Below are 15178 nucleotides of genomic sequence, written 5' to 3'. Positions count from 1 at the left end.
TATATTCATCATCATCATTTCAATATAAACTTCTAAAGCTAAGAGAATAAGAATAGATCCACACTTCTTTTCCTCCGAGAGTGAAAGTGCACCTGGAGGGTTGGAAAAGCTTTAGGTGGTGCACTGTAAATGTCATATCAAAGTTCAGTCTCCTAACCCTTTAGTGCCATTTCTTATTGATGGCTTAAATAGATCATGACACTGTCTTTATTACATGTGGCACTTTTATGGGTGTGAATAATTTTGTTACATTGCTTGGAGTGCAGCTAGAAAGGCACTCAGGGTCCCCTAACCCTTATACTGGGACCACAGGGTGGCAAAGCTGTCACTAACAGGATCCCAATCTTGTTAATTATCTCAGCCCCCCCAACCCAGAGGGTCAAGCAGGGCCGCCGAGAGGGGGGGAGCGGGTACATTTTACCCGGGCCCTCTCCGCTAATTAAATATTTTTTTTTTGCTTTTTTATTTTATTTTCTTTTTTGCGATTTTTTTTTTTTTAAAAAAAAATAAATTCCCGCATTTGGGGGGGGGGGGGGGGGGGGGGGTGGGGGTTATTCGTTGGTGGGGGGAGCTGGAAGAAAAAAACAAAACAAAAAAAAAACGATACTCACGTGATCGCGTGGCGCCGTGTCCCTCCTCTCTTCTCCATTCACACTGACTGCCGGGCGTGACGTGATCAAGTCACGCCCATCAGTCAGTGAGGAGCGCCGCAGCCAGCATGAAGAAGGAAGACAGAAGAGGAGACAGAAGAGAAGAAAAGAAAGGAAAGAAGTTGACAAAAGGTAAGTAAAGAAACGGAGAGGCAAGGGGAGGAAAACAGAGAGGGACAGTACTATAAAGAAAGGGGAGAGAGAAACAGAGGAGGAAAAAAAGCAGAGAGCCACAGAGGAATAAAAAAAAAAAAAGTGGGAAAGAGGAACAGAGGAGAAAAAAAAAGAGAGAGGAACAGAGGAGAAAAAAAGGTGGGAAAGAGTAACAGTGGAGGAAAAAAAAATGGGAAAGAGGAACAGAGGAGGAAAAAAAAGTGGGAGAGAAGAACAGAGGAGGAAAAAAAAAGTGGGAGAGAGGAACAGAGCAGAAAAAAAAGTGGGAAAGAGGAACAGTGGAGGAAAAAAAAGTGGGAAAGAGGAACAGTGGAGGAAACAAAGGAGAGAGGAACAGAGGAGAAAAAAAGGTGGGAAAGAGGAACAGTGGAGGAAAAAAAAGTGGGAAAGAGGAACAGAGGAGGAAAAAAAAGTGGGAGAGCGGAACAGAGGAGAAAATAAAGTGGGAAAGAGGAACAGAGGAGAAAAAAAGGTGGGAAAGAGGAAAAGTGGAGGAAAAAAAGGAGAGAGGAACAGAGGAGAAAAAAAGGTTTGGGGGCTATTGAATGTTGGGGTGAGTTTAGGGAGAATGATATTTATTAAATTTATTAAATGTGACTATGAATTATTTAATGGCAGTGATGGTTGCAAGAAATAGGTACTGCTGGGGCTGTTTGCAGGAAGGGAAATAGGTTTATTTATTAAATGTGAATAGTATTATTTTAATGTTGGGGCTGGAGGAAGGCCTAATTATTAATCGTGAGTGCTATTGATTTAACGCCGGGGCTGGCTGTAATTTTCTAAATGTAGCCATTTTTTTTTCAAAATAGGTCCTTCAACATTTCTGGATCCGGACATGCCACAACTAAAGAAACCAGCAGCCACAGGTGGAGAAAGTGAGAAGAACAGGTAGGAGAGAGCAGCACAGTGTGTGAAATGTTGTGATTCTAGTAGGGACAATGGCAATTTTTGGTGAATGTTGTGCCCAATGTAAGGTGTAGGTCAAAACTGAACTGTTTGTGTACACACTGCATTCTTTGTATACTACACTGTGGTGGTAGATGTCCTGAAAGTCGGGCGTGCTTGAACATATGTGACGCTCCGGCGAATTGAGAGTCTAGGGATTTTGATGCTAGCCACGCCCCAATGGCGCATTTGCCATGCCCCCAAATGCATGACCACACTCTGAAAATTTTTGCACCGCCACTAGGCTAGCCATGCCCCAACAGTGCATTGCCACGCCCCTGAATGTAATACTACACACCCCAAAAAATTTTGGGGCAAATTTTTTTTGGGGCTTACTCGACTATGAGGGGGGGGCCCCATGAATTTGGTGTACCCGGGCCCTGAATTCCTCTTGGCAGCCCTGGGGTCAAGTATAGGCACCAGCGCTCTATTTCAATCATTCAGTGTTTTAGGTGCCCTACACAAAAGTCTAGGTTTGTTGAGTGGTAGTGCCAGCCCTAAAGATGATTGTATAAATACCTTGCACATTTTTATGACACGTTATTTTCCTGTTGTAGGAAAAGGGAACATACTGCACTATTTTTTTTAACCATGTTTTAAACTAGAGTAACTTATCAATCTTCATCTGTTGCTTGTACCCAGTTTTGAAATAGGTGGGGATAGAATAAACCAATCCAATTTTAGAAATGTTCACAGCAGCACAAAGTATTTAAACAAGTGTGTGTCGATTTTGCATGAGGCAGAGACCTGTACACTCACAGACCTCGTCCCAATTTGGATGCAGACGTAAGGAGAGTTCTTGAATCTCGGAAAAGATACTTGACGAATGGGGAACATGGTTCTTTCCATGCAAGGGCAAGTGATAAAAGAAGCCATAGTTCTATACAGCAGCAGAATGTTTGTTATTTAACCAATGCAAGAAATGATGCACAACGTTAGACAGACACAAGGTACTTGCCTTTTCTGGAACACACTGTCTAGGTGATTCAGGCTCAAGAGATGAGTCTATCTTTAGCGGTGGAACACTTACGGCTGCATCATAATTACCATTAATGGCACTATAAATATAAAAAATATATAAATACACTTGTTTTACAGCAAAAACACATGTTGTGTATCCTAAACTGTCTGTTTACACCAACAAGGACAGATTTTGTGTATAGCTGAGAAAAAGTTAATTTAGAAACATCATTGGTGAGATGACAATGCATAGTCGGATTATAAGAGAACTTTTCAATAGACTCTTTACAATACATAATTAATCTTTAAACTTTATAATATGTTAAAGTAGTGTGTGCATTTTGTCCATTTTGCTTATTTGTAAACATTGTTTATTGATATTCAACAGAGATGAGTAACATGTTCTAAACAATGCAATATTAGCCTTATCCTGCAGTTGGCTGCAAAATTTTGTACATTTCGCAGACAGAATTTAGCCACATTTGTTCTTTGTTGAATTCTCCCTATTATTTTTGTTACACCTAGAATTCCCAATCTTACCAAAACAAATCCCCAAAAAATCCCCATAAAAAAGACCCACCTGCAGACTATGAACATCCAAAGCCAGGACTCCCCCCCACTGCCAGTCATTCACAACTAGTTTCCCATGCTGACTGTTTCTGATTGGCTGGCGGTAAAGACAGACCCTGGAGTTTTGGGCCTCCTAGTGGCCAGACTCACTAGCACTGTTGCAGGGAGAGAATTTGGAGGTCTGGGTAAAATTATGCATTTTTTATTACACGACTCAGTACATGTGGAATGGCAAAGCAAAGCAAAAGATTGTTGTACTGGAACTTCACACATCTGCGATGCAGGGTGTTCTGGAACGATACAAAGTTCTATATATACATGAATGGACAGGGTCCAATGGACTTTGTGTTCATTATACAAGGACCCTTTATCATTGTCGCTGCCTGGAATAGCCCATGTACTTTTCAGTGCTGGGGCTCTGTCAGATTTTAGCCACATTGCTGGCATTGTACTCTTGTATAGGGATCCAGCAACAGTCTGTCTAGCCTGGGTTTTGGTTAATGTGATTAAGTGGTTTTTGGAGTCTGATAAAAAGGTGATGTATATTTATTGCATTGACATTGATTATATTTGCATGGGCGACCACACAGGAGTAAAAAAGCATAAATGAGAAATACTCTACTATATTTTATAAACAGACAAATAAGGATAGAAGATAATCAAAAGTACATTAAAAATACAAATCAGTTCAAATAATTTGAGCACCTCTAGTCATGAGTATATGGGGGCAGAGACTTCAAGTTTACACTTACTGTTTCTGACTACCATATTGTAAATAATTTTGTCTTTTAAGAGAAAATGTAACAGATTTCGAGTGACAGCAATATAACAACATCCCTGTTAAGGCTACAACCAGACACTTTTGGGTATGTGTAAATGAAGTGTTTTGATGCTTCTAAAATGCCTAAACATTCCCTTTAATTGGATTACTGAAATAAACAAACCTACTTATTAATACCTATAAAAGTGGTTTCTTTTTTTACAAAATCCCAGGTCCAGGCATTGAATACGAGGAATGTCTGTCTCCTTTTTCACTGTCCTGAACAACCGAACATAACAAATATGCCCATCTGGATACAGAGTGAGAAGAGCGAGACTGGGTGACATCCACGACTCCTCCCTCTCCTTCCCTCTCCACACCCAGTCCCTTTTCCAATCCAGTTGCTTCCACCTTCACAACATCGCAGACCATTTCTGACCATTGATCAAAATTCTTATCAACTCTCTCATTATCCCTTGAGTATTATTGCAACCAAAAAAGGGGGCAAGGGAAAAATAGGCGCTATAGTATACTCGATTCAACTTACCATCAAAGGAAGTACATCTGTCTGACTAAACTAGCTGCTCCCAATAGACATTCTACTGAAATGTCACAAGAAAGAAATGCAAAAACAATGATGGAAGCGCTGGTATGTCAGACAATATTTAATAAACCATAATATTGGTACATTGCAAAAACAAACTTAGATAAAAAATTATAAATAGATAAATATATAAAAAAATATATAAAATATATAAACCGGAATAGAGCCACCTGCAGGTATTATGTTGAATCTGATAATCTCATAAATGATCAAATATTGATCCTTGATACTTCTATTGAATGAGTTGTGATAAAATACCAATGTGTTTTAAAAGGACAATAGATGAATACTTCCAAAAGAATAGATATATATGTATCAAATTCAAGCTTATAGACTGATGATATAAAGTCCTGAGTGGATTGGGCATGCAAACAAGTGTCTATTTGTAAACTCTCACTAGCAGGCCCCTCTTTTCTTGTTTCTTTGTGCCTACTCCCACCTCATCTACCTGTGCGTCTCTGCCCTCTAATCTCCTGGATATTTGCTAAGTCACCCACAATTCACATCGCCTTTTACGTGCAATGAACTTCTGTGCCCTTGGATCTCAGTATGTTTTTGGATTACCTGTGTATGTTACTGCCCTGACCTTTTGCCTGTCTCCCGCCTATCCTGCTGACATCTGACCCATGACCCTTGGACTGTCTCTAGTATCCACCTCCGATATTCCGTTAATATCCATCTGGCACTACAGTTTGTTCTAAAAAGCTTCTACCACTATAGAGCTAAGTCCTGGTACTAGTTCTATGGGAAAGGCGGCTGCTATAGGTGAAGATCTCTGCCAGTCTGGTTCTAGAAGCTTATCAAACAGCCGTGGCCCACAACAGACTTGACACGTTTCCATCAGATCTGGCATGTGAGAATGTAATAGTCAGGTATAGGAGGCCCATCCCAGGAAACATGTGGACAGGATTTAACACTGAAAGTACAAAAATAAGCAATCACCTTTGTTTTCCCTGAGCCACAGGTTCTACCAACGTAGGCATGCTCCAGAGCTCTTCTTTGCTCCCATCTCCTCTCCCAATTTTTGGATCTGTCCACAATGCAAAAAGGTGGTAAATATTTATTTAAATGGCTTACTTATTCCAAAGGTGAGTATGTTTTATTTTTTTAATATGACAATAAATATTTAATCATTTTTATGATACTTGACATTGAACATTAAAAAGTTAAACAGTTTGATTACAATGTTTTAAGAAAAACAGATGCCTACCCCACACCAATGTATTAAATAGGTAAAGAATAATGTCAAAACGCACTAGACATAATATTAATTAGTGCAAGGAATGAGAAGGACAGTATTTCAGGTGATTTTCTGGGGCACACAATAGTATTTACACCCTAAGGTATAGAACCTGTAAGTAGATTCCAACAGCTTTGTGTTATCAGCAATTTACTTTGTGAAATGTTAAAGCTGCAAAATATGTATTCAAAATAACATAGCTGAAATAAATGGAGCGTTTTGAAACTTTTGTTTAAAAAAAACCTGTACTGTATGCTGTCACATTTGAGTTTTACACATTTTACAGTTTAGGGGGAAGGGACTCTCTTTCTTGCATCTTTCTAGATGGTCACACGTAGATGGTTTAGAAGTTATACCTATCAACAAATTAGAGACATGGGGGTAAATGTATCAATATGCGGGTTCTTCAACACCCGCGTGTTCAGCCTCTTCCGCGATTAAATTTCAAGTGGCGCTGCATTGTAAAGGGAAGTTAACCCTTTACAATGCAGCGCCGCTTGAAATTTAATCGCGGAAGAGGCTGAACACGCGGGTGTTGAAGAACCCGCATATTGATACATTTACCCCATGGGGTCTGATTCATTAAGGATCTTAACTCCAGAAACTTCTTATTTCAGTCTCCTGGACAAAACCATGTTACAATGCAAGGGGTGCAAATTAGCATTCTGTTTTGCACATAAGTTAAATACTGACTGTTTTTTCATGTAGCACACATCTGAAATAAGATACCACTTCATTTAAGATCCTTAATGAATCAGGCCCATGGTTTGGACATACCAAGGTCATAGTCTAAAATGCCCCAATTCCCAAATCTTGGGAATATTGAGTGATTGGTTTGCCTTCTGCTAGGCAACATAAATGATCCATAAAGACTGCAGAATTTACACACGTTAATATGGGGAAACTAGGATGCTTAGGCTGGGTACACACTACAGGTTTCTCAGCCGACTATTTGGTCAATCGAGCGATAAACGACAGTTAGGGCCAATATCACATTAGTGTTTTTCTTAAACGATGACCGACACTCGTTCCAAAGCACCAATGGTCGTTTCATTTGATTGTTCAGCAGAACTATAAATCTTGTCCCAACTTCCAACGTCCTTCCAATCCTGCAGTGTGTACAAAATCGCGACCAATTGCTCGACCAACTGCCGATAGTTCCTCAAACAGCGACTCCTTTCTGGGCGTGTATATTTCAATTTAACATGTTGTCTCTACGTCTCCCACGTGGTGAATTGTCCAAACGTCAATCAAATGGGAATAATGTGCTTTTAATGGAGGAGCAATAATAAACCTGTTTTACATGCTTCATATGCTTATACCTGCAGGGCGGCCATATATCGGTTCAGTGCGTACAGAGTCACAATCTTTTGAGACACCGTCATGACTGAAAAAAATCCCTGGCCGGACAGTTAGTCGTGCAAAAATCGTTTAAAACATGTATAGTGTGTACGCATGAATCCACCGACTGATCGGAATTGACAGTCGTAGGGACAATCATTGACACATTGGTCGGAAATTTCTGTAGTGTGTACCCAGCCTTAGTCATTAAAGCTTTTCATCTTACAACAGCACCATTTTAGCCAATGTCTTCTGTTATGTGAAATAAAGACAGTTTCTAATGGGGGAAATAAATTACACATTACATTAAGCAGCTGCAGAGGATAGTGACAATAAACATGGCATATACAGGGTGCCTGGAATGCGCCCTCAAAACCAGAAATGCTGTTTATATTAAAAATGTCTACAGTATGTATACACATATTATTAACAACATAATACTAGACAAACTTGTCAGTTAGTTTGTCCTTTAGAAAAATAAAACACATCTGCCCAATTTGTCTGCAAGGGTAGTATATGTTTAATAATGTATGTTATTGTCATGACTGCATTGAACATCTTAAAAACAACAGCATTAGAAGAACACTAGATATCTGAAGACATATGTAAGGGGGACCTTTCAGAAACTTTTTCTGTACGCACATTGAAATATGACTTGTCAGACAGCATATGTCATCAGATTGTCAGACTAACGTCAATACATCTATTGCCTGACACACCCACGTAGCCACCGAAGCTAATCCACTCCAGGACTTTGGTTTAACCACTTCCTGTTTCTAAAGAAAGTCATATGATATGGGCAAACATAGGAGGAGACCAGCAGCTCTAATAAACCAGAGAGCTGCTGTATGTACTGGCACAGTCCCAGTCTGTGTTAGTGAACTGGGAGCTATCACTGGTAACAGAAAACTTGCAGTGCGGCACTATGGTCTGTTTATGGAAAATTTGTTGTTAAGTGTACAGCCCAAAACATGTTATGTAGACACTGTATAACTGGGGCAAAAGTAAAGTATCATTAAATGCTTATAGCTTGTTTATATGTTTTCCCTTTCCAGGAGTTATAGAATGGTGAGATGTCAACCAAAATGTTCCCAGTATTGCATCCAGACCACAAACTACCCGTTCTCAGGCATCCTGTAGAATACTGCCTACAGATAGCCTCTGTGCCTCACCTACACCTGCTGTATAATTATCCAGACAGCTAAGCATGAGCTTGGTAGCATTGTGCCGGAGCTCAGTATAGGACATTACCTATTTTCTATAATGGTGTTATAGAGTCATCTTGCAGGACTCATCATTCAGTATAATGCCATTATTCTTTCTCTGATTTACAATATCTGTATCTACTCCCAGAGCCTTTGTATAGTATGATCCCTCATTGCAGTTGAATGGGTTGCTCTGTTCCAGTACAACTGATAGAAAAAACATTTTCATCTATTCCAGCAACAGGAAATATTCACAATCAGTGTTTGTGGGCCTCATTTACGAACTGCACTGGATGTGCAGAACAAAACGCCTTGGTTTTCCATTGGTGAGCCTAAATGTTTCACCCAGTGCGCTTCTACCCTTTGCTCTTGGGGAACATATCTGCAAACTAAAAGAGGTGTAAAATGTCACACCCAAGTCCAACCTGCTACCACTTTAAGACAACCAATTACAATTTCCATTTTTCTCCTAAAATGCTACTCAGTTTAGCGTCATTCCTTAAATTAATCATGAGGGGACATTAAGACTTTTAATTATATGTGCCACTTCTTGTGGGACACACGCTGACTATATAGTTGTGATGGGTATTGTCAATGTTTGGATCTCTTCTGTTGAATATTTAAGAATGAACTATCTAATCATGTCTGTGGTTTATGGTCTACAGGAGAAACACAAATTCTTAATTTCAATTCAGGCCAATTGCTTGTGGCAGGAATTCCATTATACATCCTTTGTCTGAGTTTGTTGATAATTACTAAAAGTAATTGTGAGATCATTGCCTGTCTTTATTTTGGATAATTCTCATTTTATACCAAGTTTATCTGTTATTTCATCCTATGATTCATTCTGTATCTAGGCAGCATGAATATTTCATCTTGGTATACTAATGTACCCAATACACCAGGTTTGTTAGCAACACAATATTTTTGTCAGGTCCAACTACCAAGAATTTATTATCTTGTCTTGAGGTTGTTCTTGAAAAGAATAAATACAAATTTGAAAATGCCCTTTTTGAACAGCAACATGGTACTGTTATGGGCAATGCGGGTGCTCCTTTTGCAAATTATTTGGGATATATCTGTAAGACAAATGAATCTATCCAACATAGATGTCCCTTGGCCAATTATGGTGCTGTGGTATATTGATGTTTTTATGACCTGGAATGTTTCTTTCATACATCAACAATAGCTTTCAAACCTAGAATGTCAAAAGATACTTGTTTCCAGATGTTTGGGTTACAATGCATGACAGAAAGATCTTAACTTTCTTAAATTCTAAACCTACCAATAGAAACTATCATAGTATCCGCCTATTACAGAATGCTGTGACTGCATTAAAAATGGCGAAAGCAATAATGGGTCATAGTATGCATTCATGCATTTATAATTCCCCTATTGCTTGTCAGAAGAGCTGCGAACATTACCTCAACACCTTGGAGGGCGATTTCGGCATCATTCCAGAAATGCAAATGGTCCATTGATTGTGTATTGGAGGGGTACAATCCTCAAAGATTTGCTATTTCAGGTTGAGTGTAAGTTTAAACATTTGTGTGATTCCTCTTTGTGTGATGATTTGTGATTCATCTTTGATTTACAGAAATGTATTATGCTACTCACACAGTGAGAAACGATTTTTATTTGCAAGTTGTTGACATTTAACACCAATTTCTGTATTTACTGATATATCCTTACTCACTGGTTTATGTACAATCTGGGATCTAGAACGAGAGCCCAGGTGATAATAAACCTGTAGCTGGAGTTTGTAAATCCTAGGCATCAAGTCTATAAATTAAGAGGTACTACATTGATAAACCACAAAGTGGGATTGATGTTGACATTAGTTATTGCGTAGTGAATTAATATGTTGGATACTGTTTATCCTTAGGGATTCAACTCTTTGCCCATTACATAGGGTATAGGAATATGGTTTTAAAAGGACTTTTTTTTTAAAGTAAAAGGGAAAGAGCTGCAAATACAGTATAATGATAAAAATTAAATATTAGGGACATACTGGACAATATGACAAAACTTAAGGAGGCAGAGACTTTGTCAAATAAAAAGTACCATGCTTCTACCAACAAATTTCTTATGTATGATTTAATAATGTATTTGTTGATTCTGGGCCTGTTGCGTGAAATTGCACTGTGTGTGCTCAGGAACGGACTTTATGTATCGCTGTGCATGCAATTCAACTTCCAACGTAAATGACACTTATGACTGGGGAAGGAAGGGGTGTATGCACCTAGGCCATGTACAGGAAGGCGTGCCAAGGTTAAGTGCTCGCAGACTCGTCCGATTCAAGCTCTGGACATCTCATAGGTACGTGATTTTTAGCTGTATCACTTGCACCACCTACAGGGCAGGTGTAAATGCTGAGGGATAACTGGCATGCATGTATGCCACAACATGTACTTACAATTAAGACAAACTATAAAAAATGCATTTTATGTACAGTAGGCTTTAATTTAAGCACACACTAAAATATACATTTCATGAAAAAAAAAGATTTAAAAAATGTATTTTTCTAATGATTATAGTATTTTTTTTTTTGCTTGTATTCTGAAGGGACTTTATAATCCACATATGCATTGTGCGTATCCTGCACTGTGTTCTCCGTCTGTATACGGCAAATAACGTATAGCCAGAACATACTTATAGCCATATTCAAATGGAAACATTTCTTGAGATCCTCTTGTACTAGAACACAGGTGTACATGCGTGCAATTTCCATCGATTTAAAAAAAAAAAAAAATCATATTGTGTTCACTTGAGGAACTGGGCCTTCTGTGTGTGAGTAGTGATTGTTTTCTGCACTGTGTCTGTATTCTGCCAAGGTTTTGCTAAGAAAGAAAAGCTTGCTTCCTTGGGCCTCACACTACGGCTTACTTAGGGCTAAATGATGGAATCTCAGGCTGAGTATATGTCTTCAGTGGCGCACGCAGGGGGGGTTTATGGGTCCCCCCCCTCCGCTAAAAAAGTGCCCTACATATCGGCAGGGTACTATACAGCAGCCCCGGCGCTGTCTAAGAAGCCTCCGCAGTGGTGCTGTGTGTATATAGCACCGCCGCGGACGCTTCTTTGACAGCACCGCGGCTGCTGTATAGTACAGTGCAGCCCGCGCATGCACGGCAGCTCTCTAGGGTTTTTTTTTTTTTCCGGGGGTGGAGGAAACCCCCCCTGAAAAATCCTCCATGCACACCTGGTCTCTGTACCATGTTTCTGCACTAGAGTCCAAGCTACAACAGAAATGACAGGTTCTAAGAATGCAACAACTAGTGTGAGCAGACTTCCATAAGGACATATGGGGCCCGCTCATCAAGGAACATAAATACTGATATGTGCCATATTTTGCATAAAATCGTTTTGCGCATGACCAGAACTGGACTATTCACCAGTGATTGCAGCAACATCAAATACATCTTGGAGCGCAAAGGATCCTTAGGGCAGCCTACAATTCCAGCGGTGGAACCGGGAGGGGACTGGGCATATGCACATACTTAATGTACAGTAAAGGCATGCCAAGCTCGAACGCACGCACGATTCAAGCTTTGGGCACCATAAAGGTACATGTTTTTCTGTCGTGTCACTTGCAACAGATACAGGTTGAATGTAAGTGGCAATTACTTGTGATGATTGTTGTGTATATATGCTAGAACATGTGTTTGCAATGTGGAGCAACTGTAAAAATGCATTTTATGTACAGTAGACATTCATAACATCCTAATAAATGTATTTTATGGAGAAAAAAATGAAATAAAACTTGTTTTTTAAAATGTTTTGTCATCAATGACTATATTATTAACAGGTGACATTAATTCATTTTTCTTTTTCGGTATGTTCTTTTGGGATATTGTATGTATTGGACGAATCCCGCAGTGTATTGTCTGTTAGAGCAGAGCGCACCTAGACCCATATTCAACAACGGATGTACATTCAGATCCACTCCTCTTTGATTATGTGCATATACCCGCTTTACATGTGTTTAAAAACTAAGAAAAAAACCTACAATCTACATTTGCTTTGCGTGTCTTAATGAATCAGACCCTTGTACTGAAGCTGATTAAACTAGCTAAATAGTGGTGTCCTTAAGAACCTTATCTAGATTTCACTGCATATCTGAATAAGCGTTCATTGTGCACATAATACTACACCTAGAGAACATGACAAGGTCACAAAAATATAGTTCTACTGAACTTGAAATAATTATCTTAAATAAAATTCTGACATATATCACTAGCAATAAGAATAAAAAAAGACAATTAAGTAAAACCTAGCAGTACTGACCAATAGATCACATTTAAGAACCAGGGACATTGTCAGAGACAAATCTGTAAAACTGACACTGTCCCTGGGAACAATGACATTTGGCATCCATGGTACTTACACTCAGCTGGATTCCTTTTCTTCCGAATTGATGCCCTAAGTAGATCAGAGCCTTGTAAGTCCTCCTGGAAACGGCGAGACTTCACATCATGAAACCACTCCCCAGTCACATATTTTTTCTTCTTTTCATCTTTAAGTGATCCCTGAAGACGTCTAATTAGAAAAATAAAGTATTTAACAGTGCCCACAAAATACTTAAGCTCCCATTTCACAAGAGGTCCTCAGCACTTAACATTTTAGATCTAAAATGCATCTAATCAGTATAGTTATCTAAGCTCATCTTTTGTATTTTATATGAGATAATGCACTCCCTACTGTAAATTATATGGATATTAGGAGTCACAGAAGAGTTGTGTGACCATATGAAAACACATGGCTGTTGGACAAACGCTTTTGTACAGGTCAAAGAAATCCGATGTGACTTCTAATGTCTGCAATAATTTACATTAGGGTGTGCATAATTCCTTTTAATACACAAGTTTTCCTAAAGAACACTGAAGTGATCACATCAGAATTCATCCTTCTTTTTAACATATTTTATTTACAGGAGTTTATACATATATTAAATCACTTGCAAGTTATAATATTATTTGGAACATTTGCTAGCATATTCGTAAACAGTGATGTAGTTTGACAGTGACAGATATACAGTTGCTAAAGAACCTTTAATCATCGCATACTCAGCACATGTCTATGCCAGCACAGTTAAGGTGACAATAATGAAGAGAAAAGTAAACATAAAGCATCTATAAGCATATAAGCATCACTTATATAAAATAATCTAGTCAATACTTTAATATTGTGTCAATATTCTAATTTTTTTTACCCTAAAACACACAAATATTACATGGTGTCTTTTCTTTCTCATGAACTAATAACTGTGGCAAATAATAATAAGGGGTTTAGGGAAATAAAACCCACAGATTTCCAACAAAACTGCCTAGATCTTGTCCTATTCCACAGAGAGAAGATTCGGGGATTCAAGGAGATATCACAGAGGAGTCCCGAGGCAACTAAATGAATTTCTCTGCTGTGTTTTTGGAACGTGCTGCGAGACATTCCGACAGTACTTCATTTTTAATAGATGGAGATACATTTTGTTTCTCAGGAATGAGACATCTGGCTGCTATAAGAATATGAATGATCAGCTTTTGCTGCACCTTAGGTATTTCTCGGACAGGCAGAAAACAGCATGCACTGTTACACTGTCTAGTAAAATGTGATCAGAGGACCCTGACAAAAGATGTACATTAAAGTGCCAAATTCATTGTTACATCTTACACACAACTTGGAGACTTCAGCATAGAAGAGATTCAGCACATCAGGAGTGTGATACCAATATTATTCTTGTACTGGGTAGATTGAGACATTTTTAGTTGCATCCTGCCAGATCCTGGCCCAGAAGCTGATTGGAAACTCTCTTACAAAATCTGCTTCCCATGGACATTATTGTGGGGAATGTTCGAGATCTCCCATAAAATAGCTACAAAGCAGTGATGGTTATTGGGTAGAATAAGTTTTAAAAAATTGGGACCCTCAAATATTTCAACAAGCTATATTTCCAAAAATGCACCTTGATGCACAGAGAAGTACTGCAAATGTCACAAAAATCCAAACTCCTACCCCTTTAGTACCACCCCTTCCAATTAAATAAAGCTTATCTTTATACACCCAAAAATACACTTTGGGTTATCCCTATTGATGACTTAAATAAATCTTGGATATGAGGGGAAAACGGGGTTGTCCTTATGACAGGTGTCACTTGTGTGTGTGTGTGTGTGTGTGTGTGTGTGTGTGTGTGTGTGTGTGTGTGTGTGTGTGTGTGTGTGTGTGTGTGTGTGTGTGTGTGTGTGTGTGTAAAACGTGTTATTCCATTGCTTAGAAATATACGTCTTTGGTGAAGGCCTATACTTTTACTACGCACTAGCAACCTGTTTTCCTAGTATAATGCAGGTGTTGGTTTGAGTTTGCCTCCTAGAACTCTATATGCAAGGTCCCTTCTCCAGACGTAATTAGTATACAATAGAGGCAGGAAAGCAGGTCAGCAGGGGCTTCCTCATAAGGGATTCTTATGACATGCAGGTTTTGTCATCTCTCCATTTTCCAGGTCTTCTTGCCACAATTTGAATTGAGCACAGATATCTTCCAACAGTCATCGCTTTTTCCTTTTAACAGGGTATCCATTCTTCTTCCCAACAGTGCAATATCAGAATGTAAATCCTTCAAAACTTTGTGTACGACATCATCATCAATTTATATAGCGCCAGCAAATTTCGTAGCGCTTTACAATTGGGAATGAACAGTAATAAAACAATACTGGGTAATACATACATACGTAGAGGTAAT

At 38.9% G+C, this 15178-nt stretch overlaps 1 protein-coding gene and 1 long non-coding RNA gene across 2 annotated transcripts in view; one reads left to right on the top strand and one right to left on the bottom strand.

Annotated features, from left to right (window-relative positions):
• The window catches only part of LOC142100653 (synaptotagmin-like protein 2), an 85814-nt gene that overhangs the window by 26244 nt on the left and 44392 nt on the right, over nt 1-15178 (bottom strand). Inside the window, exons 3-5 of the mRNA XM_075184355.1 lie at nt 12834-12985; nt 5606-5693; nt 2728-2827 (exon numbers count right to left, since the gene is read on the bottom strand). Coding sequence (XP_075040456.1) covers nt 2728-2827; nt 5606-5693; nt 12834-12985 — 340 coding nt within the window. The remainder of the gene's footprint in view (nt 1-2727; nt 2828-5605; nt 5694-12833; nt 12986-15178) is intronic.
• LOC142100654 (uncharacterized) overlaps nt 1635-15178 on the top strand; it is a 289058-nt gene continuing 275514 nt past the window's right edge. The window contains exon 1 of the long non-coding RNA XR_012678874.1: nt 1635-1712. This is a non-coding gene — a long non-coding RNA (uncharacterized LOC142100654). The remainder of the gene's footprint in view (nt 1713-15178) is intronic.

The sequence above is a fragment of the Mixophyes fleayi genome, chromosome 9 (genome assembly GCF_038048845.1).
Source record: "Mixophyes fleayi isolate aMixFle1 chromosome 9, aMixFle1.hap1, whole genome shotgun sequence".
Lineage (NCBI taxonomy): Eukaryota > Metazoa > Chordata > Amphibia > Anura > Limnodynastidae > Mixophyes > Mixophyes fleayi.
Note: the sequence above shows the minus strand (reverse complement) of the source record. Positions and strands in the feature narration are given on the sequence as shown.